This window comes from Siniperca chuatsi, linkage group LG15 (genome assembly GCF_020085105.1).
Source record: "Siniperca chuatsi isolate FFG_IHB_CAS linkage group LG15, ASM2008510v1, whole genome shotgun sequence".
Taxonomy (NCBI): Eukaryota; Metazoa; Chordata; class Actinopteri; order Centrarchiformes; family Sinipercidae; genus Siniperca; species Siniperca chuatsi.
Genome location: NC_058056.1, coordinates 24,005,678 through 24,032,271, shown reverse-complemented (window position 1 = coordinate 24,032,271; position 26,594 = coordinate 24,005,678). Strand labels below are relative to the sequence as shown.

Below are 26,594 nucleotides of genomic sequence, written 5' to 3'. Positions count from 1 at the left end.
TCAACCATAGCCACTGAACAATGGATTTACTGGTCAAAATACAGACTGTATATAAAGAAATATATTCTCAACCACAGTGTAGGGAGGTGTATACTGGGGGAAATATGTCACTTATTTCTATTCTCAGCTTAGTATTAGCAGAAACTAATTGGTTAGGCATAACTTAGAGCTAGGATATCAGTTTGGAGTCAATATATCCAAACATTTTGTTGAAAAGAAATGATCAATTCTTCTTCTGGCAGCCATTCATCTCCACTTTCATACTGCTTACATATAAAACCAGACATCATATATTAAACCAGACACAAGATACTCAGCAATTATGCAAATTATGCATTCCCACGATTGCTTAAAGTCTAATTAACCTAGCTTATAATTCATGACCAACATGGAAAGAGACATTTTAACTCGTCGTGTCCTTGAGGCTTTGCCTCTTTGTCAAGCATTTTCTACGTCACAGTCAGGTCCTTCAAGATCTTTTATTGAAGCTTTAACGTCTATTTAAAGCCATCAAATTACTTCAGATTCATAACAGAAGCAGGAATCCTTGGTTTACAGTGCTTCAGGTAGACTACACAGCTCAAATGCACCTGTCAACAATCTGCAATCAAACATCCATTGGGGTTTATAATTCATGTCTTCTTTAAAGTCATAAAATACTTAAAACAAAAGTGTTGTGAATGGACTGCTTTGGTCCTGCTAACAGTCTGTAATGAAGCCTTGAGTGTTGTTCAGTCATTACTCCGACCTGTTTGCCATGTGCTGGAGGCAGAGAGGACCCGACGAGGGCATGTTGAATTATTTAGTGCCACTCTACTCTTAAAAACACATGCAAGCTCACACTGAATATAATGCTAAAAGAAGATAAAAACAGTGATACAGCCTCATTTGCTGCGCTGTAACACTCATGATGCTCTGATGAAGACACTGATGAAACTTGTCAGCCTGAAGACGGTACTGCTTTGTTTTCTCAAAAAAGTAAGCTACTGAAATGCTGTCATCCACATGGTGTTTACAGATTATCACCATGTCAGACAGGCTAAATTACAAAGTATACAATCTAAGGACTATTCTTGATAAGTAAGGGGCTTTCTGTGATCTGAAGGAAAGAAAAGAGTAACTGAAAGGTACTGTATCTAAAATCTAAGACTGAGCACTGATGTCATCCCTCCCGGTGACAGGGAAGCGGCCTGACTCAGAGACGGATGACAAACAGGAAGTCTTCTGGGGCTTGTGGATTGTGTGTCCAGTGTCTGCTGATAACAAAAAGCCTTATGAACCTGTCACATATCATCTCCTACTTTACAGGTCCACAGAGTTGAGTCATCACAGAGGTCTGAACCCTAACATCACAGCAGCAATGTTGAACCCGGAGGGGCATCTGAGCCGAACAAAGAGGCAACAATTCAGACAGAGGAATGCAGCGCTGAAATGGATTAGAAACCCTTCTATTCAAAGTAGAAATCGACATGGAGCAGATGACAGAGTGAAACAAATTGAACAGACGTAACAGGAACAATGGCGCACCGATCAGGACTAACTTAAACACCACAGTCTGGCCCATTCATTCATCTAACTGGGATGTATAAAAACCTTGTGCACACTCACCCGAGTGTACGTGTTCCTCCTAGTCTGTGACATGTTTGCTGGTTTCCGAGCCGCCCCCAAACCGCCTGTCTTGACTGAAGGAGAGTGTTATTGGGGAGAGCGTCGGCCAGACAGAAGGGGGTCTGGGAGAGGGGTGGAGGGGGTTTGGTGATGCTGCCGGAGCGTCTCCCTCTTCCTCTCTCTCTGTCTCTTTACAGAATCACACCATCCCTCACCTGATCCACACAGCACAGCCTGAGCTCTCAAAACTCCCCGTCCCTCCTCTCTGCTGCTCCCAGAGGAAAGCCAGCGGGAGCTTTTAGCTCTTTCAGAAAGTTTCTGAGGGGCAGACAGTGCCGATCCACCTCTCCGATGAATGGACCAGAGGAAAACAGCAGAGCAAAGAAGGAGAAAAAACAGCCAGGCTTCAGTCTGCTGTGAGTGCATCAGCTGAGTGGCAGCACTGCGCTAGTGTCTGCGCTGGCTTCTGCAGGAGGGAGGGTGGTTTAGGCCCACACTGAGGTGCTGGGTCCTAAAGCCTGCAAATACGCCTCTCAAAAGCTTCTCAAAATAAACTTGACAGTCATTATTCCCATGCATGTCCTCCTAATGTGGCATGATGCAGAGGTTTGGAGTTGTTTTGGACTTCTTCAGGACTTCTCTTTGGCTGAGACTTAAAAGAACATTTTAAGTCCTGATAAGACAAATCATTTAAGTACCTTTAATAATCACAACTGTTATAAATGATCAATGAGTCAATAAAAACAACTCCATTAAGGTCATCAATATAGTAAAGAAATATTGCAAAAGGGCCCATATGTATCCTAAAACTCTACTTTCCTTGCACTGCAGTCTTTGTCAGATTATTGTCAAATTCTCTTTCTTTCTTCTGCTAAAAGTGTGAATGCTTGGAGGGGGAAAAATACATCTAGCCTAAAAATAAAAAAAAAACAAAAATAAAAAATAAAAAAAACACAGGCAGTAAGCAGTTTTAAACCGGGGGAAGAGTGAGTCAGTTCAACTCAATCTGATGCTGTTTCATTGTGGTTGAACACAAAAGGCCCAGGTGATGCTCTGTAATGCAGCACACTGTAAGCAAAAGCCAGCAGATTGCATTAGGGCCCCGCCTGATGCTGTGGCCCGTCACAGAGCAAGGATTAACTCTCCTTTATCAGCTTTTATCAGCTAACTGCATGGCTGGGGCTTTTTTAACTCTCAGTCCTCTCTATTTCTGTGTTGTCATCTTTTTGCAATAGAGGCAAACACTGCAGGGTTTCCATGTAAAAGCTTTCAGCTTAAAGGCTGATGACAGATGTTGTAAGAGTATGCATTTCGGCATCACAACAAAAGAAACACAGCCTTCAGGAGGGGGAGATATTTCTCATACCGAATAATGCATCGCTCATAAAGCTTCAGCAACCAAGCATGGACCAGGACAACAAATGTACGGTCTGTAGGCTCAGTATTATCACTTCATATACAGCAGGGACAAACTGATTGAAGCAGTATATGTTTGTGGCTTCAGGGCCTAGATAAGTGGGAGAGAAACACAGTTGGGGATGTTTAGGAACACAAAGTAAACCTCTGCAGTCTCTTTGCACCCTTTTATGCAAATGACAAAGGCAGAACCAAAAGAAGGGGTGTTGGGCAGTTGTAGGCGGAAGGGGAGAGGGGGAGCCCTTATCTCTCACAGAAGAAATAATAAGGAGACGACCAGCAAACAGCCAAAATCAAAGAACTGCCTCCTTACAGAAGATGAGGACAATGGCAGACAAAAAGAGGCGTTACCAGCTCAGCCTGCCGCCGCCTGCTGTTGCGACTCTTTTCAGACCGGTGCGCAGGAAGGTTGCAGGAACAGAGGTGACACACAGGGATTTTAGGAGGAACATTACGACCACACTGCACCTCCAGCGGTCTGCCGGTCCAGGAGGAGAACAAATCGACGTCACTAAACAAGGTAAAGATGAGCATGTCTGCGTCCGGGAAGCTGGCATTGATTAAGACTATTTAGGAGAAATAGGATTTAAGTATGGCATGTGTGAAAGAGATTGTGCCTACATAGATTGTTGAATCATGGGCTGAAATGCAAACTGCTGTGTCAGGAGACACCAAGGTAAAGAATTCTTAGGTACGTCACAAAAAGAGCTTCATTTAGGGCTGCAAATGAATCTAAAGAAATGAATCTATTTAATCTGATTTCTTCTTTTAATTAAGTTAGTAATTTGTTAATTTTTCATCAAAAATAATGATAAATGCTTAATGTTAGCTTCCAGATACCAAAGTGATGTCTTCGGATTGACTATTTAATATGACCTGCAGCCAGAAAACCAAATGATTCAGTGCACAAAGATCTGAAACAGATCAAGCAACTTTTCACCACTGTTCTAATTTTTAAAATCAGCAAATATTTGTTGTTTTACCTGATAAATGGTCTGTTGATTAAAAGTGGAATAATTTCCTTTTTCTACTTGCTTGACTCACTGACTTCTGCACTAGTTTCATTTATTATGAGAATAATTTAGTAACTGATAGGTCAATGTCACAAAAGTTCATTTAATCCATATTAAAACACCAGAAGTGATCAGAGCGACTTTAATAGTGTCCTACTGTACATGTGATGTTGCCCTCATGATTGTAATGTAGTGGTTACATTTTAATGTGGAAATATGGTTAGTCTGTGATCATCAAACGTAAGTAATTCATTATTTTTTCTCTCTAAATTACAGCATATACTGTATGTGTATTTCCCCCTTAATTACCATGTACAATAGGCTGCAACTAAAGATTATTTGCATTATTTTCTTGATTAACTGATGAATTAGTGAAAAATGCCCATCACAAGTTCCCAAAGCCCAAGTTGACAAAATTACTTGTTTTTGTCTGACCAACAGTCCAATACACGAAGATATCAAGTTAATGATCATTACAAAAAAAAAAAAAAAAAAAACAGCAAATATTGACATTTGGAGTAGGTGGAACTAGAGATTTATTCATTTTTTAATTTTTTATTAAAAAATGATTTAAATAATTAACCAATTATCTAAAATATTGCCAATTAATTTTCTGTCTATCGACTAATCAATGAATAAACTAATTATTTCAGCTCTAATATAAAGTACAGTATAACCATGTTTCCCACATAATTCCAATATTCCATTGTAAGGCTTATATGTAGTGATTTGTCAATAAATTGGTTGGAAAATTATTCTGCAACAGTTCTGTTAGTAAAGAAATTACAAAACATTCACTGGCTCCAGTGTCTCAAATGTGAGGATTTGCTACTTTTCTTGGTTTTATATTATTGTAAATGAAATATCTTTGGGTATTGAATTGCTTCTTAGACAAACAAACAATTTGAGGATATCACTTGGGGCTTTTACATGTATTTAACATTTACTTTATTCAACGATGAATTACTTGAAAAAATAATCGTTAGATGAATTGATAATGGCAGCAACTCTGCTTACAATAGTGGAAACACATTAACTAATTATATATTGGGCTTCCTCTCCACTACATGCATGCTAATGATATCCAGCCATGTTCTCAACACTATACCATGCATACAGGGAAAATAGGTCACCATAGAAAACAGGGGCAGAGCCTGTTCATTCAAATGCTTCACTCCAATGTGTATCAAATTAGTACCAATTGGCCAATTTAACTGCATGGTCAATAAAACAATCCTTACAAAATATAATATATATGATATGAGAGCTAAATCTGTAATTTGGTGCCATCTAGTGAGTTCAAAGCCGAGAGACCACTGCTCCAAAAACATCCTACTGCATCGCTGACCAGAATAATGTAATTTCAGTCATTTATTTAACATAATGAGCAACTATTCATTCAAAAAAAGCGAAATAATAGTAATTTTTTGCCTGTTATGTCTGGTGGAAATCATAATAAATCACAGCATGGGTGTGGCTGCAGCCTGACATGACATTTCCTCCTGAAAGATTAACCAAATTGGATGAGAAATTAGGAAAAAAAAACAATCTGGATTGGAGATTAATTAATTCAAACCAGAGTAAAGCCCATTCATCTGATTAGGGCTGGATATCCGGATCCACACCGCCTCCATTAATCACCAACCAAAGCTAATTAAATGTTTGTAATGGTCTCGACTCCACAATTAGTCGTTTTAATGTGCATTTTAACAGCTGTGACTGGTATTAAAACCATCACTTTTAACGCTGACATTTGGTGCTGTCAGTGGGACACTCCCTGACCAGCTGCTAGCAAAAGTAACCGTTAGCCTCGGTTAGCTTTCTCAATAAAAACCTTTTACCGAGTTAATTTTAACAAGACACACACACACATATTTCTAAACAGCTGTGTATATGTATTTTGAATGTTTCTCCCACTGTCCACATGACATGTGTGTGCTAAATCGTACCTCTTTGTGTCCCAAAATCCGGCTAACCGCTCAGCTTCGTCCCTGACAGGCTACATCCATCCATGGAGGTCTGACCGGACACATCCCTCCTGAGGTGTCCGAGCTGCTGCCTGACCCAGCCCGCCTCACAGAAAACGAGGAGCCCGGTGATATTTTTCCACACTGTATCAGACTATAAAGATATTAAGTATATTATTGCATTCACTCGTATGTAGATAGCAGCTGACAAGGTTTAAACACAGACAGACAATGTCGTGTTAAATATAATATATTTTTATTAGAAGATAATTTAGTACATTAAGGAGAATTCCTCTGAAAATGTCATGTCTTCTTTTCCTGAGTAGCTATGTTTCTTTTTTGCCATGTGATGAGGTTTTTAAACTTTATTTAGGCAAGGCAGGTACTAGTGTGTGTAAAATATATATATGTATATATATATTAGTATGTTAAAAAAAACAAACAAACATCAGAAACATGTAAGATGAAGGGGTAAGAAAACAGAGAATGCAGAAGGCATAGGGGAAATAGCCAAGGGAAATATGCACATTTTACCTTGAATCCCGATTTAAGTCACAAATTTGATATGAAAAATACAACAACAACCTGACAACCTCACAGCTTGTGAGCATCAGACTGGAACACAGACATTAACAGTGTAGCATCGTGTATGCAAAACAAGCCCCAGGGGAGAACCTCAGTATTGCCCAAACCCATCTTTATCTGATTCAGTTCCCGGCAGTATCCTCGCCCTGTGGCCACAAACCATTACTGGAAGGAACTTGTTCTTCTTGTTTGGCCTAACTCTCTTTTAGGCCTTCAGTATCACAATTGTGAAATTGAAAAATGAAAAATGGGAAGCGGTAGGACTCAGTTTCGTTTAGTAAATATCTAAGTGCATGAAGTGTAACGACAGCAAGAACTCATAGTTGAGAACAGCAGAGGATGTGCTCCCTCAGGTAATGTTTTTGGTTGACATGAAAAGAATGTGAAGTAAGCTATTAAAGTAGACTAATAAAATCCTAAAATCAGACCTACAACTTATAATTTATCTAAAGCACCTTAGTGTTCACAGATTCACAACCACCTAATTTCTACTGCAACATAATGTCATGGCATGGCTTTGGTAAACTGACAACATGACATTGACAGTACTAGGGATGCACCAATCAAACTTTTCTCTCTCCCGTTATCTACTGATGCCGATCCAATTCCACTGCTTTCTTTTTCCCCAAATTTAAAATGTGTATACCTCACTGCATAAAATTTATTGGAATCGTTTTCATGTAAGGTAAGGAGTGAGTTGGCTGCATGCCATGACTTAACAAATCTAACCGATAACAGAAAAACTGAATTTTATAATGACATTGACCAAAAAAAAACCAAAAAAACAGTATTGTCTTGGCCAATACCTGATCCGCTTAATAAGATCAATATCAGGGCCGATACTAATCTGGTGTATTGGATTGGTGCATCCCTAATAGTACTACAAAGAAAATTATAGGAGCATGTTCAGATCTATCAATTTATTCTCAGTATCATGTAGACATGAAATCCTTTACAAAAGTAAATAATCAAATTACTTTCAAGAATCTCAAACAACACAAACCCTTTAGCAGCATGGTCATGGATGTAGCAGATATTTTTATCAACTATTAAAAGGTTTGTTGGGAAAACAGTAATAAATTATCAATCTGACCTGTGTGTGTTTTGTAACAAGAGAAAACATGCCTAACCTTTTACTGCAAGTGTGTTGAGTAAACAGCGGATACTATCACCTGACCTGTCCTGAGTGTTTGGTTGCCTTAACTGCAATGCATGCTGGGTAAAGATAAGCACAGAAACTGGGCGAATGGACGGTACTGTCGCCCTGAAATGTTACACAGTCTTTGTGTTACTCAGTTTAAGACCACTCAGTCCCTTTTCCCATCTCTCTGTAAATCGAGTCTGTATTCAAACAGAGTGAAGTTTGTAATTTTGGCAGCAAGCTCAGGAATGACAAACTCTCTTATCTTCCTGTAACCCATGTGCTCATACAGCTTCTGAGCGTCTGTCTGCACCACAGAGGTGTACAGGATAACTGCTGCATAACCCCTGTCACGAGTAAAATCAGCTACTGTCTGACACAGAGCCTTAGCGATGCCCTTCCCACGGTGACTGCGGTGTACAGACATGCGTTTCAGCTCCAAGCACTCAGGCGCATTCTCGGTAGGGAGGCAAGCCACGGTGCCGACCACCCGACCGTCACTTTCAGCCACCCAAAAGCATGAGTCCTTCTGCTGCAGGTAGGTCTCACTGATGCTGTTGAGGTCCTTCTTGAGGGAGGTGTCGATGTAGCAGTTAAACATGTAGACGACAAACTGCCGAGCCCCGGCCAGGAAGAGGGTAAGGGCCAGGATGGGTAGCAGGAAGGACTTGGAGCTGGTCAGGAGAGCGCAGAACATGCACATGAGCACCATTTGGGTCAGCGGCTGTTTCAGAAGGTGCATGAAAGACGAAGGCACGTGCTCGCTCATCCCCAGGGTGAAGATCTCCTTCACTGCCTCGGCGTCGTCATCCCGATACTTCCGAATCTGAATACTGGCCATGGCTCAGCCCTGCTTTTTAAAATGACAACAGGAGGTCAAAATGTGAGAGGTGACAAAATACTACAAATGACTAGTTTGCAATCATATATTCATTCTTTTGTCCTTTTGTTTTGTCTTGTTTCTGTTCAGCATCACAGTGTGCTGAAGCCTGTCCCTGTATCTCTAAATGTATAAAATCATAGTGATTTTTCAAGTAAAAATATTAACCATTCTCCATATGAATTAAGATAAACTGAATAATTTAGATTTTAAGGTTAAGGTTACTGGTTCAACTACTTTGACTGAAATATAGACATCACTTCGGGCTCTGGTAACTTCACTTGTAATATTATCAGAGGTGGCAAGTACACAGTGTCATATAATGTACTGAAGCAAGGCTGAGAAGTACTGGCACTTCCATAATAATAATTTGTGAAACTTTATAGTGTACTTCAACATTTCATAAGAGAATACTGTACATTTTGATCAATTCCTCTCACAGCTGTAGTTCCTACTTACTTTGCCAAAAAAGATTTTACATGCTAAACTCATCATTAACTCATATGCTGGGAAGCATATATACAGTATATATAATACACACAATATATATAGCAAATATACAGGCTGATTTAAGCTCATCACAGACATATATCAGTATTGGTGTATATAAGTATAAGTACAATAGGTAACAAGAAATTGTAGCAGTGAAATGCTAAAAAATATGTTTCAAGTGTAAAATGACTGGCTCTGTACATAATAGTCACACTTCTTTAATAATTAAATTTGAGAGATCCTCATCAAAAATGTTTGTTAATGTCATGTGTTTGTGTCGATACAGGTACCAGACTCCAAATCAGTCTGGCTCTAATTGCTATAGCTTAAAGTACCCAATAGTAAGTGGAGCAAGCAGACCACAAAATATAGACTAAGTACTTGCATTGTAACACATTAATATTAAAAGAGAAACTCAATAGTCAGTCAGAACGAATAATAACCATTACGTGCAGCCCTGTACTATGCGGAAGGCGGAAAAACACTCTAGAAAGATCGTAAGGGAACTTAACAATAACTTACAGTAAACACGCCATTAATTATTATTGCTGCAAGCTGATAATAACAAGTTTCACCTATGATCACAATGACCCTCAAGAGTCAGTTTTAACGATTTTAAACGAAAAGCCAGGTTATGTTAGTAATACCAACTTTGCTAGCCATTGATCAACTTTAACACGTAATAATTCCACATTAAATATAAGTGAATATTCAGAGCATAAACTACGCAACGTTATGTCCTTTAAGAAAATGTTCAATACTTTAATTCCACTGATTAGCTAACGTATCAGCAGCTAGCATCAGTGCTAGCCTCGCAAAGCTGATTAGCTTTGATTTGCTCCGAGATTCTCTGGTGGACCAAACAGGGTGAATAAACATGACTTACGTGTTTTATTTTAATGTTTGACAGCAGGGTCTGAATGTGCTGAGCGCTGCGAAGTTGCCAGAAGTCAAAATCGTCTCATTTCATTTATCTAATATTACAACGCCTCGGATATGCTGCATTCACGGAATATCAGCAGAATGGGAAAATAAAACGTCCCGTCGTTGAAATATGGAATTTCTGTTAGCTTAAACTCCATTCATTTTGCCATAGGATTGTTTAAACTTCTCTCACTGTCACTGTCAAACACCCCCGATATGTTCGACGCGGGACGACAACAAGGCTGTTGATGTGAAGCGTTTTTCTCACTGGGCTGCTCATAATTACGAGCTGTACGATGTTGCCTGAACGCAGCTTGATCCACTTCCTGTTTAATGCGCGTTGGCACTGTCTGCATTGGTAAGGTAAGTTATAAAGTCAAATATTGTCTAATATATCCTCACTCTGAACCTATTATGGTGTAACTTTACATGATTGATTAACAATGGCACTGTATATGTATTACTAGATTAACAGTTAATATTTTGTTGTTGGCATAAAGAAATAAAACTATTTACTTATTTCCCAACCTTTTTAGCTTGTGACCCCTTAAAACAAACAGACTCCTCCTCGTAACCAATCGTATGTCTACAGGTTGTGACCAGTTCAACTAAAAAGGCATTTGTTTTTCTGTTTTAATTGACTATTTATTAGAGACCTGAGAAGGAAAATGATCAAATAATTCACAAGAAAGGTTAACACTAAAGTAAAGTCTAAATAAATATATTTTTGTGTAGCAGAAATATGTTTTTCTGCTTTTCTATATTGTTTATCATCTTATGACCCATCAGATTTTATCTTGCGACCCCCAGTTGGAAACCACTGGCCTACAGTACATGGTTGACAATTTAGAATTTATCATTTTATAGAATAAGATAGCCACACAATACTATGCAAAAAAGTTTAACAAATAAAGTGGCTTGCATACGAAGAGAATATCATTTTGAGAGAACTGAACAGAGTACATAGAATAAAGTGGGGCGACACAAGTCAAAGGTTCAAGTATATTACTGAAAAATGCACATATTGTACATAATAGGTCCATTTGTATTGTCGAGAAGTTTCTTTAATTTGTCTTTGGTATTTGTGGCGTCCCATGTTGGTTATTGTACTAATCATACAGTCACTGACAGAAACTGTAAATGTAATTAAACCCTGAGGGGAAAAACTCATACATTCATACATAATATAATGGCTATATGGCAGTCTCTGATGTAGAGCAAGTACTACCAGGTTCATGTACTTTGAACCTGGCTACAAAGCTCATGTCATTCGAAGTCGTGGTGGTGATTTGTGTTGTATTTTGCCCTACGGGAGCACAATCGGTTAGAGTCACACAGGTTTCATTAACATCTTAACATTGTCTATAATTTGACAGACATCAAAATACATATTATGCTCAAAAAGAGCATAAAGAAAAAAAAAAGAGCCAGTGAAGGTCATAGAGGTCACAAAACTCTGAGGTCAAACACCATAAAAGGCAAAACAATAAGTGCTGTCACAACAACACAGCTTATGTTAGTTCACACTACAGCACCAATGAGGTACAATAAATGTAAGATATTTCACACTATATGAAGACTGAAAAAATAATTTATTGTCTCCTCAAAAACAAATTTGACAAGAGTTCATACATCAAATGATTGTTAAGATTTTCCCTTTTTATATGGAGTAAACATTCCACTAAATTGATAGTCAAAAGATATAAAAGCATATTTTTTTCCTTTAAACATTTGGTTTTGTTTGTACAAAACATTCACTTTACATTTACTTTCCTGCCCAGCTGAGTGAGCTGTGAGCAGAAACGGAAGCAGCTCTTATTTATTTATCTTTCCAGTTTGTGTTCCTCTGTCTCCCCTCCCCTCTAGCCCAGGTTGATGTCCCCTGCAAACAAGGTGATCAGCAGTATGATGGTGAACCCGGTGAGCAGCCCTGCGTTCTGGATCAGGAAGAAGATGATCTTGGTGGAAGTCCGCTCCTGTTCCCGTGCTATGCTGTCCATCTCTGGAAACTGAGATGAAGAATGACATTCAGATATCTGTCTCATGCACAATCCTCTAACAGACAAAATACAATGGCCTTATTGTTCAACAGTCAACAATAATAGGAAGTGATAGTATACAAACATGAAGTGTGAATCAGCTGGTTTGTGTGAGCTACAATTATCATGTTGTTCTCATGCAGTATAACTGGAGAAAAGACCACAAGTCAAGAGTTGATTAACAAGTTAGGAACAAAAACAATTTTCTCCTCCATAAAATTAAGTTTATTTTTTAGGATATTTATCTTTACAATACTGGATACTATACTGGATAGTTTTACCTCTTCAGGCCTCTAATTAACCAAACTGAGAAGGTAAAAAATAACTCTTTGCTTGCTTGAAGTGCTCACAGCTTATAGAAATATATAAACTTTGATGAGGGGTTCTGAGTTGACTTTGTATAATTTTACTTCTGTTTGGGAAATGTTTGCTAAAAACTACAGTGCCCAGGTGAACTTTTCTCTTTTTATTAACAAAACAATGTATTTTTGATCAATTTTAAACCAGCAGTCATTGATTCTTTTGGCCACCTGGGGGCAGCACAACATTTTGTAAACACAACATGTTATCACCCTTGTTGTTGATATGGACAACATGTTAGCAAACTGTTGGCTATTTACACAACCAACAGGCACAGAGCAGCATTAGCATTTATTTGGAGTCGTGTTTCTGGCCACCCAATGAATGTAAATCTAATGTTTCTGCTGATATCTCTGCTGTTTGGTGCTGGACAGAAGAGTGTACAGTGTCATTATCAATGCTTTTTCCTGAAAACAGCTGCCAAAACTACAAAGATGAGAGCGGTGAGAGGGAACCAAAACAGTAAAGTTGTGGGCTGTAAACCAAACCAATGAGCTGAAAGATGCTAAAACACTCTGAAAAACTGCAGTGTCAGGTGATAATTTCCTGTGGGTTTGTCACTACGAGTAACACCTTTCACATGCATGTAGTCATTTGATCTGTTGTTAAAATAAAAATAGTGATTGTTGCAGCTTTAAAGATTTACATCATCAGTAGGAACCAATGGGCTTGGGACTGAGTGCCACAGACAGGGTAGGGAAGTTGACTAACACGTTGTTGATTTTCATGGACTTTTCATGGGATGTGTTGACAATAACAAACATATAGAATAACACCAAATAACACTAAAAAAAGATCAGATTTGTGGAAATAAAAATGCAAACATGAATAGCAATCTGCACATGTAGAGTATCCTCAGATGGTGTAAGCTAACTCACCATGTCTGCCAGTGAAATATACAGGAACATTCCTCCTGCGATGGCAAAGATTGCATTGGGGGCAAAGTTGCTCCCGAGCAGGATGCCAAAGACGAGGCCGATGTAACACGACACTGCTGACAGCAGGTTGAAGAAAATGGCTTGTGGGACGCTCATACCAGCATTCAGCAGGATAACAAAGTCACCTGCAGAGAGAACAAAACACAAGGCTGATACAACAGTGATTAAAACTGATAAGTTAAACAGCAGTTTGAACATTATTTTAAAAGCAGTGTATGTCATTTTGCTCTGTAAATTAGTGTAATATAATGTGTATGTTTGATTAAAAGAGTTTTTGACTTCACTTGAAACAGAGATACTGATATTATTTCTGTAACAAAGCATCCAGCAAACGAAGGTTTTAAAACAAGTTAAATGTGCCGTAGCTGAAATATTCTGTAGATCATTTTTGCAAACATAAGGTTTGAGTTTAAAAGTGCAATTAGTAAGACAATTAGTAAGACTTTTACCCCAAAACCAAAAAATAATTATGAGGTGTTTGAAAAGACTGTATGGCCTTTTATTCAGTCTTGGCACAAAAATGAATTACCCACTGGAGTTCAAAGAAGCTCTCAACACTTTTTCATTTTGCTAAATAATAGCGAATGCTGCTACGAGTAAGCCGGAGATATTTTCAACATGCTTCAGGTAGAGGCCTCACTCTCAGTAATATTATTCCATCTCTGTGGCAATATACATTTATTCCTTCTTCAGTAGACATTTCTGTCCAGTCTCTGAAGTAATTAGCAAACACATGTGTTTCCATTTTGAAAACTTGCTTTGCAGTCATCCTGGTAGCCTGTGGTGGAATGTAACTAAGTACATTTACCCAAGTACTGTACCTAAGAACAAATCCGAGGTACTTGTACTTTACTTGAGTATATCCGTTTTATGCAACTTCATACTTGTACTCCACGACATCTCAGAGGCAAATATTGTCATTCTTACTCCTCTACATTTGTCTGACAGCTTTAGTTACTTTTCAGATTACAATTTTCCATACCCTTCCTGTCTAGTGAAAACCATGTATCTCCACATTTGGTGATTTAGAATTAGATTTTTTCTGATAAACTTAAGGATAAAGTGTTCCTTTATGGGTTGAGAAAAATCTCCTACTTCTTAAGCTAAACTATTTAAACCCCCCTTGGATTAGCTGGAAAATGCATCGTCACAAAGCTGAAAACAGGGCTGTTTTCAGAGCTCATGAAAAGTCTCTCTCTAATTCCTGTGTACCCTAATGTATAAAAGAACATGTTTACTTTCTTATGTCACTTGGTATGCTATAAAGAGTAGTAAAAAGGTAAAAACTAAAAGCATCAGAGATAGTATTTCTTATATGACTGTTGTATCGGATTACATTGTAGGGGTTTCTACTTTTATAGTTTATTAATTGTGTGGAGTTGAAACACACCATAGAAGAAGATAAAAGTTTTGGTGAACTTCTGCAGTATGTCAGTAGAGGTCGATAAAGATCATAGATTCCTAATGGCCCTTTTTGTTTGAGTGAAAAGATGTAACCTGCTTTTAATCTTTGGGGATGAACAGGATCCAAGACACACTCACCCAGCTCATGGGGAAACTCCTCACATACAATGGCGGTGGACGTGCTGAACCCCGCCAGTACCGACACAGTGAACGAGGCACCGATAGCTAGACCATCAATGAAGTTATGCAGTGCGTCACTCAGAGTTATCATCCACGCCACTGTCTTGATGTTGGAGATGCGTTGCCCACGCAGCCAGTGGCACATCACATGAGACACCTCTACATCCTGGAAGATGTGATGAGACAGGTTAAAGGCATTCAACTCATGCTACTGTTTGATTATACCATAGATGAGTCACATGCAAACAATAACATATGTGGAGTTAACGAGCCACAAAAATGACCCACAATGTTATCTCTATGTTTAATCCCACAAATCATCCAGAAAATAAAGGACAATTTGAACATTTTGCTTTTGGCATCTGATCGATACCCCGTTAAGGCATTTTCTCATCAATATTCCAAACTAAAGAGCAACAAAGGTTTAGATTTTAAGTTAAGATTGGATGTGATTGCTTTAATACCCTACGTGTTTAATTTTGGACATCACTGCAGTGACAAAAGCTTAAACTTGCACTGCTGTATTCGAAAATGGATTTCAATTTTAAACAAAACAAAGAGTTTACATGCTAGCAGCTCTGAGGCTGAACTTAGGCAAATCGGTGATGTAAGCTAAATGCTAATATCAGCATGCACGCAATGACAATGCTAACATACTGATGTTTAGCAGGTATAATGTTCACCATTGTCACCATCTTATTTTAACATGTTAGCATGCTAACATTTGCTAATTATCACTAAACACAAGGCTGAGGATATATTGTAAATCGTCCGATATAACTTAAAAACACTTGTCACATAAATGTCTTAGACTAGGTTTTTTTTTAAAGAATTGTGAATAAGATACTTACTTAATGGGCCATTGTACAGTTTAAAAATTTGGCTTTGACGAAATCTTTAGGCTTTAATCAACAAAGCTGTACTGATTAATCAACTTCAGGAAATATTTTCCCTAAATGGATGTGCACCATTTGCAACAGAACTCTTCACTTACAGATATAATGGCACAAGTGTGTTTAATGGGAAACCTGAGAACAGGCGTACATAAACAGAGCCTTTGGGCCTTGGTTGAAGATACTCTGCTGTGACAAAATGCCCCTTTTATAAGCCAAGGCCAAACAAGGAGTCTTTGTACTCAAGTCAGACAATTCCAACATTTACCATGAGGGATAGGAACTGAGGCCTTCAGCTTGGTTTCACTGCTTGATCCCTTTGTGACACCGGCTGGTCTGTTTGTTTAGTATTTGATCCCTAGAAACCCAGACTCCTCCATAGGACACAAGAGATTTCACTGTTAAATATTAACAGCAGCTCTAATCGCCCTGTGTCACTGATAACAGCTCAATAAATGACTCTTAAGCTAACACTAAACATCTGAACTTATAGAAAAACAAAAGAAGTGTGTCTAAACCACAATAAAATATCACCACTCTCTGGTCGCTCTTTGGACATATTTTGAAATACCGTTCACGATTGCACAATTTTACTCTTTGCATGACACATACTGTAACTCACAGCTGTACGACAGATGTCATCAATTTATAGTCCATGATGAATTCGTGTCAGGTGTGTCTGTGATAGTGGACTGTGGTGAAGAGAAAATCTCTATCAAGCACAAAAGTACTTAAGATAAAACTTCAGGGAAGACTCATTGTTTTTACAAGCTTATCTTAAGACTTAGCTACTCATTAGATAAAAGATGATTGAGTACAAAGTTAATTGCTCAGTAGGTTACTTTGACATGTGCGTAGAGAGAGTTGATCAATCCCAAGAGTTGCACAGTTTAATTCAGCCTATTTTATTACTGTTACAGATGACATGAGACGGCACCGGTACCTGAGAAGGTGTCACATTTGTATGTGGAGGTTCTGGGTTCGGGCTGCTCTTGTCTGTGGCGATAGTGTTGATTCTTGTCAAAACGATGGAGTCCTTTTTCTCCAGTATGTTTCCGTTGTGGAGGGAGTTTTCTTGAGGTGCCTCTGCAGGAGTGAAATGGCTGTGGCCATGCTAAGGACAAGAGACACACAAGAGGCAGATAAGCAGGAGAGTGGATGTCCAAGAACATGAAATCAACCGAACAGAAAGAAACACCCTGTAGGTTTAATGAATTGGTAGCCTGAGGAGATGATACGCAAGTCTTCCTTTTTTAAATTTTAAATCTACAAAATGTCAAACACAGGTATAGACTGCAAATATTTACAGCAAAGATTGAAAACTAATCTACAAACTTTCAAATCTAGTTCCCAGTTTTTAAAACTCAGCTTAAGTTTTCAAATTGTGCCATTTGTTTCTTTTAGTGCACTTTGTCATTCCCAACCTGCAGGTTAATAGTTAAATCAGTACTTAAATCAGTATAAACTGTTGTTCCTGGGCAGCACCATGTGTTACTGAATGAATGTGGAATAAAATATAGTTGAACTAAAAGTCTACAGACATGCTAGCAGCTCTGTGAGGCTGTGCTTAGGCACAGCGTTGCTTAAATGCTAACATCACCATGCTAACATGCTGATGCTTAGCTGGTATAATGTTTACCATGTTCACCATCTTAGTTTAGTGTGTTAGCATGCTAACATTTGCTAATTACACAAACACAAATACAAAGTACAGCTGAGGATGATGGGAAATGAGTTTACCACATATTTGGCCATAAACCAAAGTAGCCTATTGCACAAATGAAATTTTTTACCTGATGATGGCGCTAGATGAAACGTTAAGGGATCACCACAGTGATTACAATTCATCCTGAGGGGGGACATGAATGTGTTGGCCAAAAGTCTTGGCAATCCATCCAATAGTTGAGGTTTTTCACTCAAAACCAATAATGTCAACCCCTAAAGGAAAAGTCAGGGGATCACCAAAGTCAGTAGGATTCATCCTCTGGAGACCATGAATCTCTGTACATAAATTCATGTTGAGATATTTCAGTCTGGACCAAAGCGGTATACCGACCAACAGACCGATCATAGAGCACCACCGCTAGCATGGCTAAAAATAGCATTCTGTATAGGCTCAGTAAATCTACCATGAGTAAATTAAACAAAGAGGTCTGATCAATATGGTGGCACATGGAAACAGTAGGTGCCAACAGAGCCTTTGTTTTTTTTCTCTTAAAGTTCAACATTTTGGGAAATACGTTTATTTGCTTTCTTTCCAAGGCTGGCTACGTCCAAAGGTAACTAAATCTAACTACAAGCACCTCTAAAGCTCACAAATTAACACGTTATATTTCATTTGTAAGCCATCTTGCTTCCTTCTCATCTCTGTTGAGAGTTGCACATGCGTGGTACCGATTGGGCAGGATGTAGCGATATGTGGTGGAATCAAATAGCTCTCTGTTAGCCGTTGAACACGGACAGACTGGGACCAAACACAGCCTTCAAGACTGAGGGTGGCCAGTTTGACAGGGGATACAGTACTGAGGTGGTTTTCTTGCTGGGTTTGGCTCCTGGCACCCGGGCTGAGTAGGATGGCTAGCTGCACGGCTAACCGAGCTAACAAGCTAATGGCAACTACACTTAGCAGCAGTTAGCGGTTAGCCTACTTTAGCAACAAGTAAAGCTGCCCATCAGAAAACTCTGTAAATAATCTCGGTACTGTACTCTGTCATCTAACTGGCCTTATATTTAATAACATCTTTCCAAGTCCAAATGGTTCCACTTTAGTTGAGGTGTAGGGAATTATTCATGACACCGTTATAAAAGCATTTGACAGTGAAATAAAACTTAATGACATCTTTATGACAAGTCCAAAACATCTTTATGACAAGTCCAAAACTTTAGTTGAGGTCAAGGGAATTATTCATGATGCAATTATAATGGTCTCATGACAGCCAATGTCAAAACCAACCACATATGACAGTATAATGTAATGTTAACACATAAAGCTAAATAATTTCTTTAAGTTTGATAATTTGGTCTGCTACGGCATGTTTATGTTGTCTTGGTTAATGTCAAGTTGTCATAACAAAGACATCTCCAACTGTCAACTTGACATAAATGACATAATTGACCAAATGACACTTAATGACAATAGTAATAAACATTCATAAAGACTTCATGTTCATGACAGATGTCATGTCTGTCTTATGCACACCCCTTCAAATAAAGTGTTACCCTTTATTCTACTATTTTGACTTTTTCAGCTTTCATCAAATTCTTTTTCTGCCTTTAAAATTCAGTTTTATATACTGTTGCCTGATTATAATACCTCTGTGTTAGTTTAAAGTTAACAATATTAAGATTCTGTGCTCTAATCTTATGATTACAGAAGGTCACAATCTGTGACCCACGTGTCCCTGACCCTTGTGCAAAATGATTAAAATAGTAACAAATGATGTAAGTGACATAAAGTGTAATTGCCCTCATGGTAGTCACTAATTAGCAGCCAAATTAGCCAATAAACCTGGGCTATTCTCTGGCAGTTAAACAACTGGAATAAGTGATATCACTTTGCAATAAAAGAAAAGTGCTTTGCACATAATAAACTCACTCACTGCACTGTTATATTACCTCATGCTCTACCCCGAGAGCCATTTTCAGTATCTTCTCCACGAAGAATAGGATATAAAACCCTCCAAATATTCCAACTGCATTTGCCACGTAGTTATCCAATTTGGGATCAAAACCCAGGGCCTGTGGATTAACAGGAGAATGTAAGAGGCATGTTAGTATACAATACCTCCCTTTGAAGCACTAAAACATCTTCAAAACATGTAATTTCGTGATCTGGTGAGTGGCTCCATTTTACCCAATCCACTGCTTACAAACCTCTGGTATGAGCTGAAGTACAGCGTTGGAGAAGAGTGTCCCGATGGCCAGGCCAATGAAGTAGGTCAGCACTTTGGGGAAATAAGGCTTCTTGGCGAAGGGGATCAGTAGGAGACCAAGCAGAGACGCCAGGTTGATCACTGTGACCGCCAGAAACCCGTAACCCCACACTGTCAAGGCAGAATTTAAGAATAAACAGTTACTAATATTTAACATTATAATGCTAAAGTTTCTTCCTCTAAACTTTGTTTACATCTTCAATGCTTTAGGCTTGTTGATGTGGTGTTTCTGCATCCTTTTTGGGAAGTGACGTGGTCTATCTTGAATTTTCTGTTAATGTGGTTTAAGTTTCTATTGAGTATCTGTTTGTTTGAACGCTTTTCTTTATTTACTCAACTACTCTTCTAATCTTTTCTACCAATTCGTCTTCTATTCATTAGAAACAAACTATTGTTGCTGCTGCTTGAAGGATTTTTCTTCTCAGGAATGTGTTTAAAACAACAAATGTAAAAGATTTCATAAACTAGGCAAAAGTTGAATTACTGTAGAGGATTTAAGGTCATGCAGGACATCTACTGTTGGCCATATTGGAGGTCCTTCATGATATTAGGACTTTTTTCCCCCCTGAGTTAAGTTTATGAGGCAGGACTTCCTCTTAGGCTTCATTTCAAATCCTGCCTCCTTTTGCCAATATTAGCAGGCCCTAAATCCAACCATGGACCTGACCCAAACATAACCAAAGAGGGGCTGGGGGCAGTGCACAAGCTAAGAGTAACTCCTGCCTGTAAGGCTGAACTCAGGGCAAAAAAAGTCCTTTTAATCCAGCTCTTAGATAACAGACTGAAAGCAGAAGGCCATTTCTAAATGTACTGAACAACTTGATCATTGTGAAAAAACTGACATGGTTAATTGAATAGTTTTTCTCATTGATAACTTACGACTCATTTGTCCGCTGATTAATCACATAGATTTTGTGTTTAGTTAATAGCTAGTTGGCTAGCAGATAGGCACATCACTGCCATGTTTTAAACTTATTTTCTCAATCAGCTTGTTACTATTAGTGATAGGATCCACACAATATCTGCCAAAGGTACATAGTTTTGGTTATTTTACATGACAGAGGGTTTTTTTTCTATGCTTTGTTGTCAAGGCTCAGTTGATGTCGGATACTTCTGTGCACCAATCAGGATTCAGCAACATTTTAGGCAGAATCTGATGACAGTTGGTGGATTGTTTGGTTACTGTTAATCAAATCTGATCCAATCAGACGCACACAGTCCTGACGAATCAGATTAGCTGAGTTTTTGGACTTAAACTCTTGATAAACAATATCTGAAGTTTTTTTTTAAACTGTGATTGTTGCTTATTTAGTCATGAATATTTAATGTTATGGGGAAATCCTAGATTTGAAGCCATGTTTTCAGGGGCTTTAAACACATCTGACTGGTTTCATAGGTGTCTTAAAATATTAATACGAAAACATCAAGTCAAGTCAGGTCACATTTATTTATATAGCCCAATATCACAAATCACAAATTTTCCTCAGGGGGCTTTACAATCTGTACAGCATACGACATCCTGTGTCATAAGACGCTCAATTCAGATGAGGAAAAACTCCCCCAAAAAAAACTTGTAAAAAATGGAAGAAACCTCGGGAAGAGGGATCCCTCTCCCAGGATGGACAGACATGCAAAAGATGTCACGTGTACAGAATAAACCAACATAACAAAATTATCTAAAGAATAACTTTTATTTTATTTGTATCTGGGTAAATTGTGTTCAAACTAAAAAAACACGACCAACTAAGCTGCATTTTCAAGCTGGTTAGCTCTGCTCACTCTCAGCATTGTCAGCAACCCACAAACTTCTTTTAGTTTTAGTTTTTATTTGTTAGTTGCTGGTGGAATTTATTGTTAAATAGTTGTTAAACACATAGCTCTGAGGTATGGTGAATTAATTTTTAGGCTAATAGCCAGCTATCTTAACAAGCATTAGACTGGTATATGAGCAAAATTAGTATTGGCTCGACAATGATATTTGAGTGAAACCAGCCCTTAATATGCAAAATGTATCTACTGGTAGTAAAAGTAAATATTAGCATGGGAACTAGCGTGTGTAGCTAGTGAAGGCTGTATGGATTGTTGAATTAGCTTCCTAGCTAGTGAGCAAGCAAAGACTGAGCTGACTTTTTTCACACCACAACTTCCTGTGTGATAGAAACTAAAATTTAGGAACAAATGTATCTCCTTAAATTACAACATCACTGAATTTATCTACAACTGCAGAGCACAATTTTAAGGTATCTTTTTTGTTGTTGTATTTTTGTTATATATACTATATTATATTTTATATTTTATGTTATATTGCTTTACTATTATGGTATACTATATAACTACATTTCACCTTATAATATATCTTATCTCCCATACTATATTATACTATATGATGTTAATATGTTATACTATTTTTATTACATTGTATAACTATATTATATTTCTATATTAATACAAACAAACACTAAGTATCATTACTTAATCATATTATATATTATTACATATACTAGACTTGCTGCTACTAACTGTACCACTGTCACTCTTGCCTTATAATATCTTTAATTGCTCTTTTATAGTTTGTATTTTTACTTCTATTCTTATTTTTATATACCTGTAATTACTTATTTTTTACTTTCTCTATTTATCTGTACTTTATTCTGTGCTTGTGCTGCTGCAACAACTGAATTTCCCCTCTGGGGATCAATGAAGGCTTATCCTATATAATTTGCCATTGTTTGGGCACAACCAGTTCTTCAAAAGCACCTCCATGATGGAGACATTTCTCCTGGAAGATCTGTAACTTGAAAACCTACATTTTGTTATATTTATTACCGCAGAGTTACCAAACAGACGTTTCAACTCAACAAAAGACACAACATTGTTTATTTGTGGAGGAGAAATTCTGTTCATGAGGCCGGTGAAGAAACAGCATGCATCATGAACAACACACTGAACAACAGTCACAGTTGGCTGTTATTGTGTCAACAGCAGGATGAGTGTTTGACGGTGAATCTGAGAGGTCAGTGGCTCTGTTAGTCAATCCAGGACATTGTGGAGCGTTATGGCTCCTCCACAGGAGACGACGGTGTTTTTGACTTTATTTGACAAGAGTGGAGACAGACAAGTAAGACTGGGAGATAGAGGGTGATGACCTGAGACAAAGGTCCAGATTCAAACATGAGGATCCACCAGGACACCCATTTATTAGTTAGGAACAAAGTGAGGACTTCAAAATAATAAGAAAAACTAAATTAAAAACTGACTGATTGATGGGTTGACAGTAAGACTGATTACAAGTAACTAAGCCATATTCTAAATCTAGTCGTACAGTATATCCTCTTGTGGAATGAAACCCTAAATATTAATTTTATCGATCCACATTTTACCAACTTGAGCAAGGACATAAAGGGACGAGGGCAGAGTTCAGAGTGACGTCCTGTTGTCATTGCACCATATTGTGACTCTGTATGTGCTTTAAATCTCTGTAACTGTCCACATCATAGCTACACAAGACAAACGTCCACTTTTGCTTTCTTGCGGTGAAAGCAGAGACTCAAAGTTAATTCTTGACCTTGGAAACAACAAAACAATCTTTTCATTTAGTAACAGTTCCAGAGATTTTGATGGTACCACACGATCTTCTTCAGCAGATGGAGTTTGCCCAGTTTAGCCCAGTGTAGATGTTCAAACTTTAAGGTCTGCTTGTTCATGTTGGCTTAAAAGTTGACATTGAAAGTTTGTTCTTGACCGAGGAAACAGCAGTTGGCAAAATTATCTTAAATCTTGTCCTTAAATGGCACAATAAATTCCGTGACAAGTGGACAACAGGGAAGATTGTGTGATACGAATGAAAGCTCCATAACGGCTATAAGATGGACCATTCGGTGAGATTATTTTGCCTCTACAGCAGGTTAAATTTTCCTTTTTTCCATATCCTCATTTCCTGATTTGATTTTAAAAGCTATTCTCTGGATGAAATTTATTCTAAATAGCAAGAAATATCAGAATATGTGGGATAACAAAAATGGGGAAAAACAGGGAATGTGACACCATATGTAAACTATAAACGGTAACTTTTTCATACTTTTTCAAACCATTTGTGAAAACTTTTTTCCCATAGTTTATTAACTTTATATAGTAACCCTTGCAGTAATAAATGAATAAAATGGAATAATCTAAAAACATGTGATAAATTTAATTACTATGTCTCCTGTCATTTGCTTCTTCTAGTGATGAACCAAGTAAAAGAGTCTAAAAAGAAAAAGTTGTTGTTGAGTGTCACAGGTTTTAGTTGGTCATTATTCGTCTGTAGTAGACAATTTACAATGAAAAGAGACATGAAAGATAAGAGACAGAGAGAAGGGAAGACATCTGACATGGCTCTGAGGCCGGATTTGAACCCACGACTTCACAGCTGAATCAAATGAAACTTCAGCCAACCCACATCCTTTTGTTTTTTTAGGGTTTACAAGCAAAAAAGAAACTGGCAACCACCGTCTTCAAGGAGCATCCACAGTGACTGCGTAATGATCTCTGTGTCACTGTGGATTAAAGCACTGCCAGACCTAATTCAAGGCAACAAACCCCCATGAACTGTGAATTATTTGAGTTGTGGGGGTCTTGACAAATAAACCAATGTTGTGATGAAGCAACTCACCAGTGTAGTCGAGAGGCGGCAGAGCCTTGGGGGCGGTGTAGGGGCAGGAGGGCAGCAGCACCTGGGTCAACACAGCGGGACAGATCCTCCCCAGATGTCCCACAGTCAGCTGACTGACATTACTGAACCCAAAGTGGGACAGGATCTGCTCTGCTGAGGGACACTGAGGGCCAGAAAGACCTTATTAGATGTCTTTTTTTTATTGTTTTTCTCTCTTTTGTCTCTAAAATCCTTCCTACTATGTTTTTAATTCTCCTATTTCTTGCATCTGTCTTCTTTTATATGTATTTTTCATCTTTTTGTATGAAATGTGCTATAAGTAAAGTTTTATTATTATTATTGGCAGGGGATAAAACAAGATAACATTCATGACATTTATTATGAAATTAGCCTAATCATACTGTAAAGTAGAAAAGAGTAGAGCAAAGGTAAAACGACAAGAAGACTGATACATATTTACATGTAGGTTTAATGTGATTATTTATAACCTAATTTTATACAGAAATGCTTTTCATCATATTGAGTGCATTATTGCATCTTTAAATGTATTAATTATATTAAAAAACAAAAACTATTAGCGAAAAAAGGACATGAAATATGCATTAATAACCAGTATTTGGTCAAAAATAAGCCCAATAATTTAATGACAAATGCCTACAGATAGCAAGTGAGTCAGATATACTATTAGACAATGTTTCAGGCATTTATTGCAGTATTTATTACTATACAATGTCAACAAAGTGTATATATAGGCTACAACAATTTACAGTTAATTTACGACTAGTTTTTTTTCATAAATAAGCCTTATGAACTGGGTATAACTACATGTTTCACTATAAGAAATCAATTATAAACTACTTCTGTAAATGATCATTAATCAGTTTAAAGTAATAAAAATAGCAATAAATATAAATAGTTCATGTGCTCACCTCTTTGTTTGCCAGTGGATTTGCTTCAGTTATTAAATCGGATCTTCTGGTTGAGATTAACAGCAGTAAATCATCCAGATTCTCCGTTGAGATGGATTTATTTTCACCATAATAGCGTAAAATATTCTCTAGAAATCCCTGTGCATCCCGGTCAATCACATGTACACTCTGGGACTTTGAAATAAAAACCAAGACGCACGTAATAAAACATCTTAAGTTAAACATCTCTGGGTTTTAAGTGTTATTTCCTTCAGTAAATAAATCTGCTACTTCTGCTCCTCTGAAAGCATTTTACTCAAAACACAAACATCATGATATCCGTGGAGTTTGTGCGCAGTCCTGAATCAGATCCGTGGAAGAGTCGGAGCAGATGAATCGGGTTTGTCCTTTAAGTCTTGTAGTTTTTTCCCAGCCTGATTAACTTATTTTGGGCGCAGCAGTCTGATGTGCTCTGAGTGATCTATCAGGACTATCTGAGGTACATCAGGTTCAAAGATCAGTCTGCAGAGGCATGAAGGGAAAAAATGGAGGTGACCGACCGCGTGCACTCAATGTTTCAATGCTTTCTTTTGTTACTGACTTTCTCACTTGGTATGCAGCGTGCTCACACACAAACACACACTCCTACTTTTAGGTGTCTCCTCGTGTGTGTGCGCTCAAAGGGTAACAGTGTTAAGAGGGGAAAACATGCCGGATGCATGAGGCAGTGCAGCTCAGTTTGCAACTGCGTCTCTCTGTTAGTTCAATTATGAAAAAAAAATCATAAACATGAGCCCATGTGAGTCGACGGTTGTGTTTAAAGGGCCCTGTTGCCCCCTAGTGGCAGCTGATGATCAATGCAGAACCCAAAGGGTTGCAAAACAGATGCAATAATATCAGTGTGGAGGAAGAATTCAGATCCTTTACTTTAGTAAAAGCACTAATACCACACTGTGAAAATACTCCACTACAAGTAAAAGTCCTGCATTCAAAACCTTACATAAGTAAAGGTATGGAAGTATTATCAGCATGTACTTAAAGTATCAAAAGTAAAAGTACTCACTGTGCAGTAAAATGGTCCCTGTAAGTCTTTAATATGTTGTTTCTGGATTAATCTTACTGCTGCATTAATGTGTATGCTGATTTTAATTACTTTATATACTGTCGGGTAGTTTAATCTACAGCAATGCATCATATTCTATAAGATCATCATATGTTTGTAAAACTGTCCTGTGAGAACCACATATCTCTAAAAAGTCAACT

The 26,594-nt window shown here is 37.9% G+C and overlaps 3 protein-coding genes and 2 long non-coding RNA genes across 17 annotated transcripts in view; 2 read left to right on the top strand and 3 right to left on the bottom strand.

Annotated features, from left to right (window-relative positions):
• dctn1b (dynactin 1b) overlaps window positions 1-6,122 on the bottom strand; it is a 51,523-nt gene extending 45,401 nt beyond the window's left edge. For 11 of the 12 annotated variants that reach the window (XM_044166841.1, XM_044166849.1, XM_044166843.1 and 8 more), the window contains exon 1: window positions 1,609-1,782. In XM_044166841.1, the coding sequence (XP_044022776.1) occupies window positions 1,609-1,641 (33 nt within the window). In that variant the 5' untranslated portion in view covers window positions 1,642-1,782. Of the gene's footprint in view, window positions 1-1,608; window positions 1,783-5,986 lie in introns of those variants that run through there. The other variant, XM_044166848.1, reaches the window with a different exon arrangement.
• Window positions 2,189-7,760, top strand: LOC122861855. Its single transcript, XR_006374585.1, has 2 exons — window positions 2,189-3,544; window positions 6,036-7,760. It is a non-coding gene; the product is annotated as an uncharacterized LOC122861855 (long non-coding RNA).
• nat8 (N-acetyltransferase 8) lies at window positions 6,244-10,194 on the bottom strand. Of its 2 annotated transcripts, none has more exons than XM_044166856.1 (2): window positions 9,989-10,194; window positions 6,244-8,580 (listed from the first exon to the last, which is right to left on the bottom strand). In XM_044166856.1, exon 2 carries the CDS (start codon window positions 8,569-8,571, stop codon window positions 7,897-7,899), a length of 675 nt encoding a protein of 224 aa, XP_044022791.1. In that variant the 5' UTR covers window positions 8,572-8,580; window positions 9,989-10,194; the 3' UTR covers window positions 6,244-7,896. The 2 variants fall into 2 exon arrangements, with proteins under 2 accessions (XP_044022791.1, XP_044022792.1); XM_044166857.1 differs by having other exon boundaries at window positions 6,244-8,583; window positions 9,989-10,121.
• A 61-nt stretch (window positions 10,195-10,255) lies between these two features.
• LOC122861853 lies at window positions 10,256-12,446 on the top strand. The gene is made up of 2 exons (XR_006374583.1): window positions 10,256-10,389; window positions 11,893-12,446. It is a non-coding gene; the product is annotated as an uncharacterized LOC122861853 (long non-coding RNA).
• slc39a8 (solute carrier family 39 member 8) lies at window positions 11,600-26,090 on the bottom strand. The gene is made up of 8 exons (XM_044166855.1): window positions 25,353-26,090; window positions 24,424-24,586; window positions 19,714-19,883; window positions 19,456-19,578; window positions 16,784-16,954; window positions 14,906-15,113; window positions 13,304-13,488; window positions 11,600-12,035 (listed from the first exon to the last, which is right to left on the bottom strand). Exons 1-8 carry the CDS (start codon window positions 25,575-25,577, stop codon window positions 11,889-11,891), a joined length of 1,392 nt encoding a protein of 463 aa, XP_044022790.1. The 5' UTR covers window positions 25,578-26,090; the 3' UTR covers window positions 11,600-11,888.
• Between the last annotated feature and the right edge of the window lie 504 nt (window positions 26,091-26,594).

Excerpts from the sequence above, each read along its gene's own strand:
- nat8 (XM_044166856.1), bottom strand. The coding sequence starts at position 8,571 with ATGGCCAGTATTCAGATTCGGAAGTATCGGGATGACGACGCCGAGGCA.
- slc39a8 (XM_044166855.1), bottom strand. The coding sequence starts at position 25,577 with ATGTTTAACTTAAGATGTTTTATTACGTGCGTCTTGGTTTTTATTTCA. Across the intron at positions 24,587-25,352 it reads ATCCACTGGCAAACAAAGAG|TGTCCCTCAGCAGAGCAGAT; the intron begins GTGAGCACATGA and ends TCTGGCCCTCAG. Across the intron at positions 16,955-19,455 it reads CTCTCGGGGTAGAGCATGAG|CATGGCCACAGCCATTTCAC; the intron begins GTAATATAACAG and ends TCTTGTCCTTAG.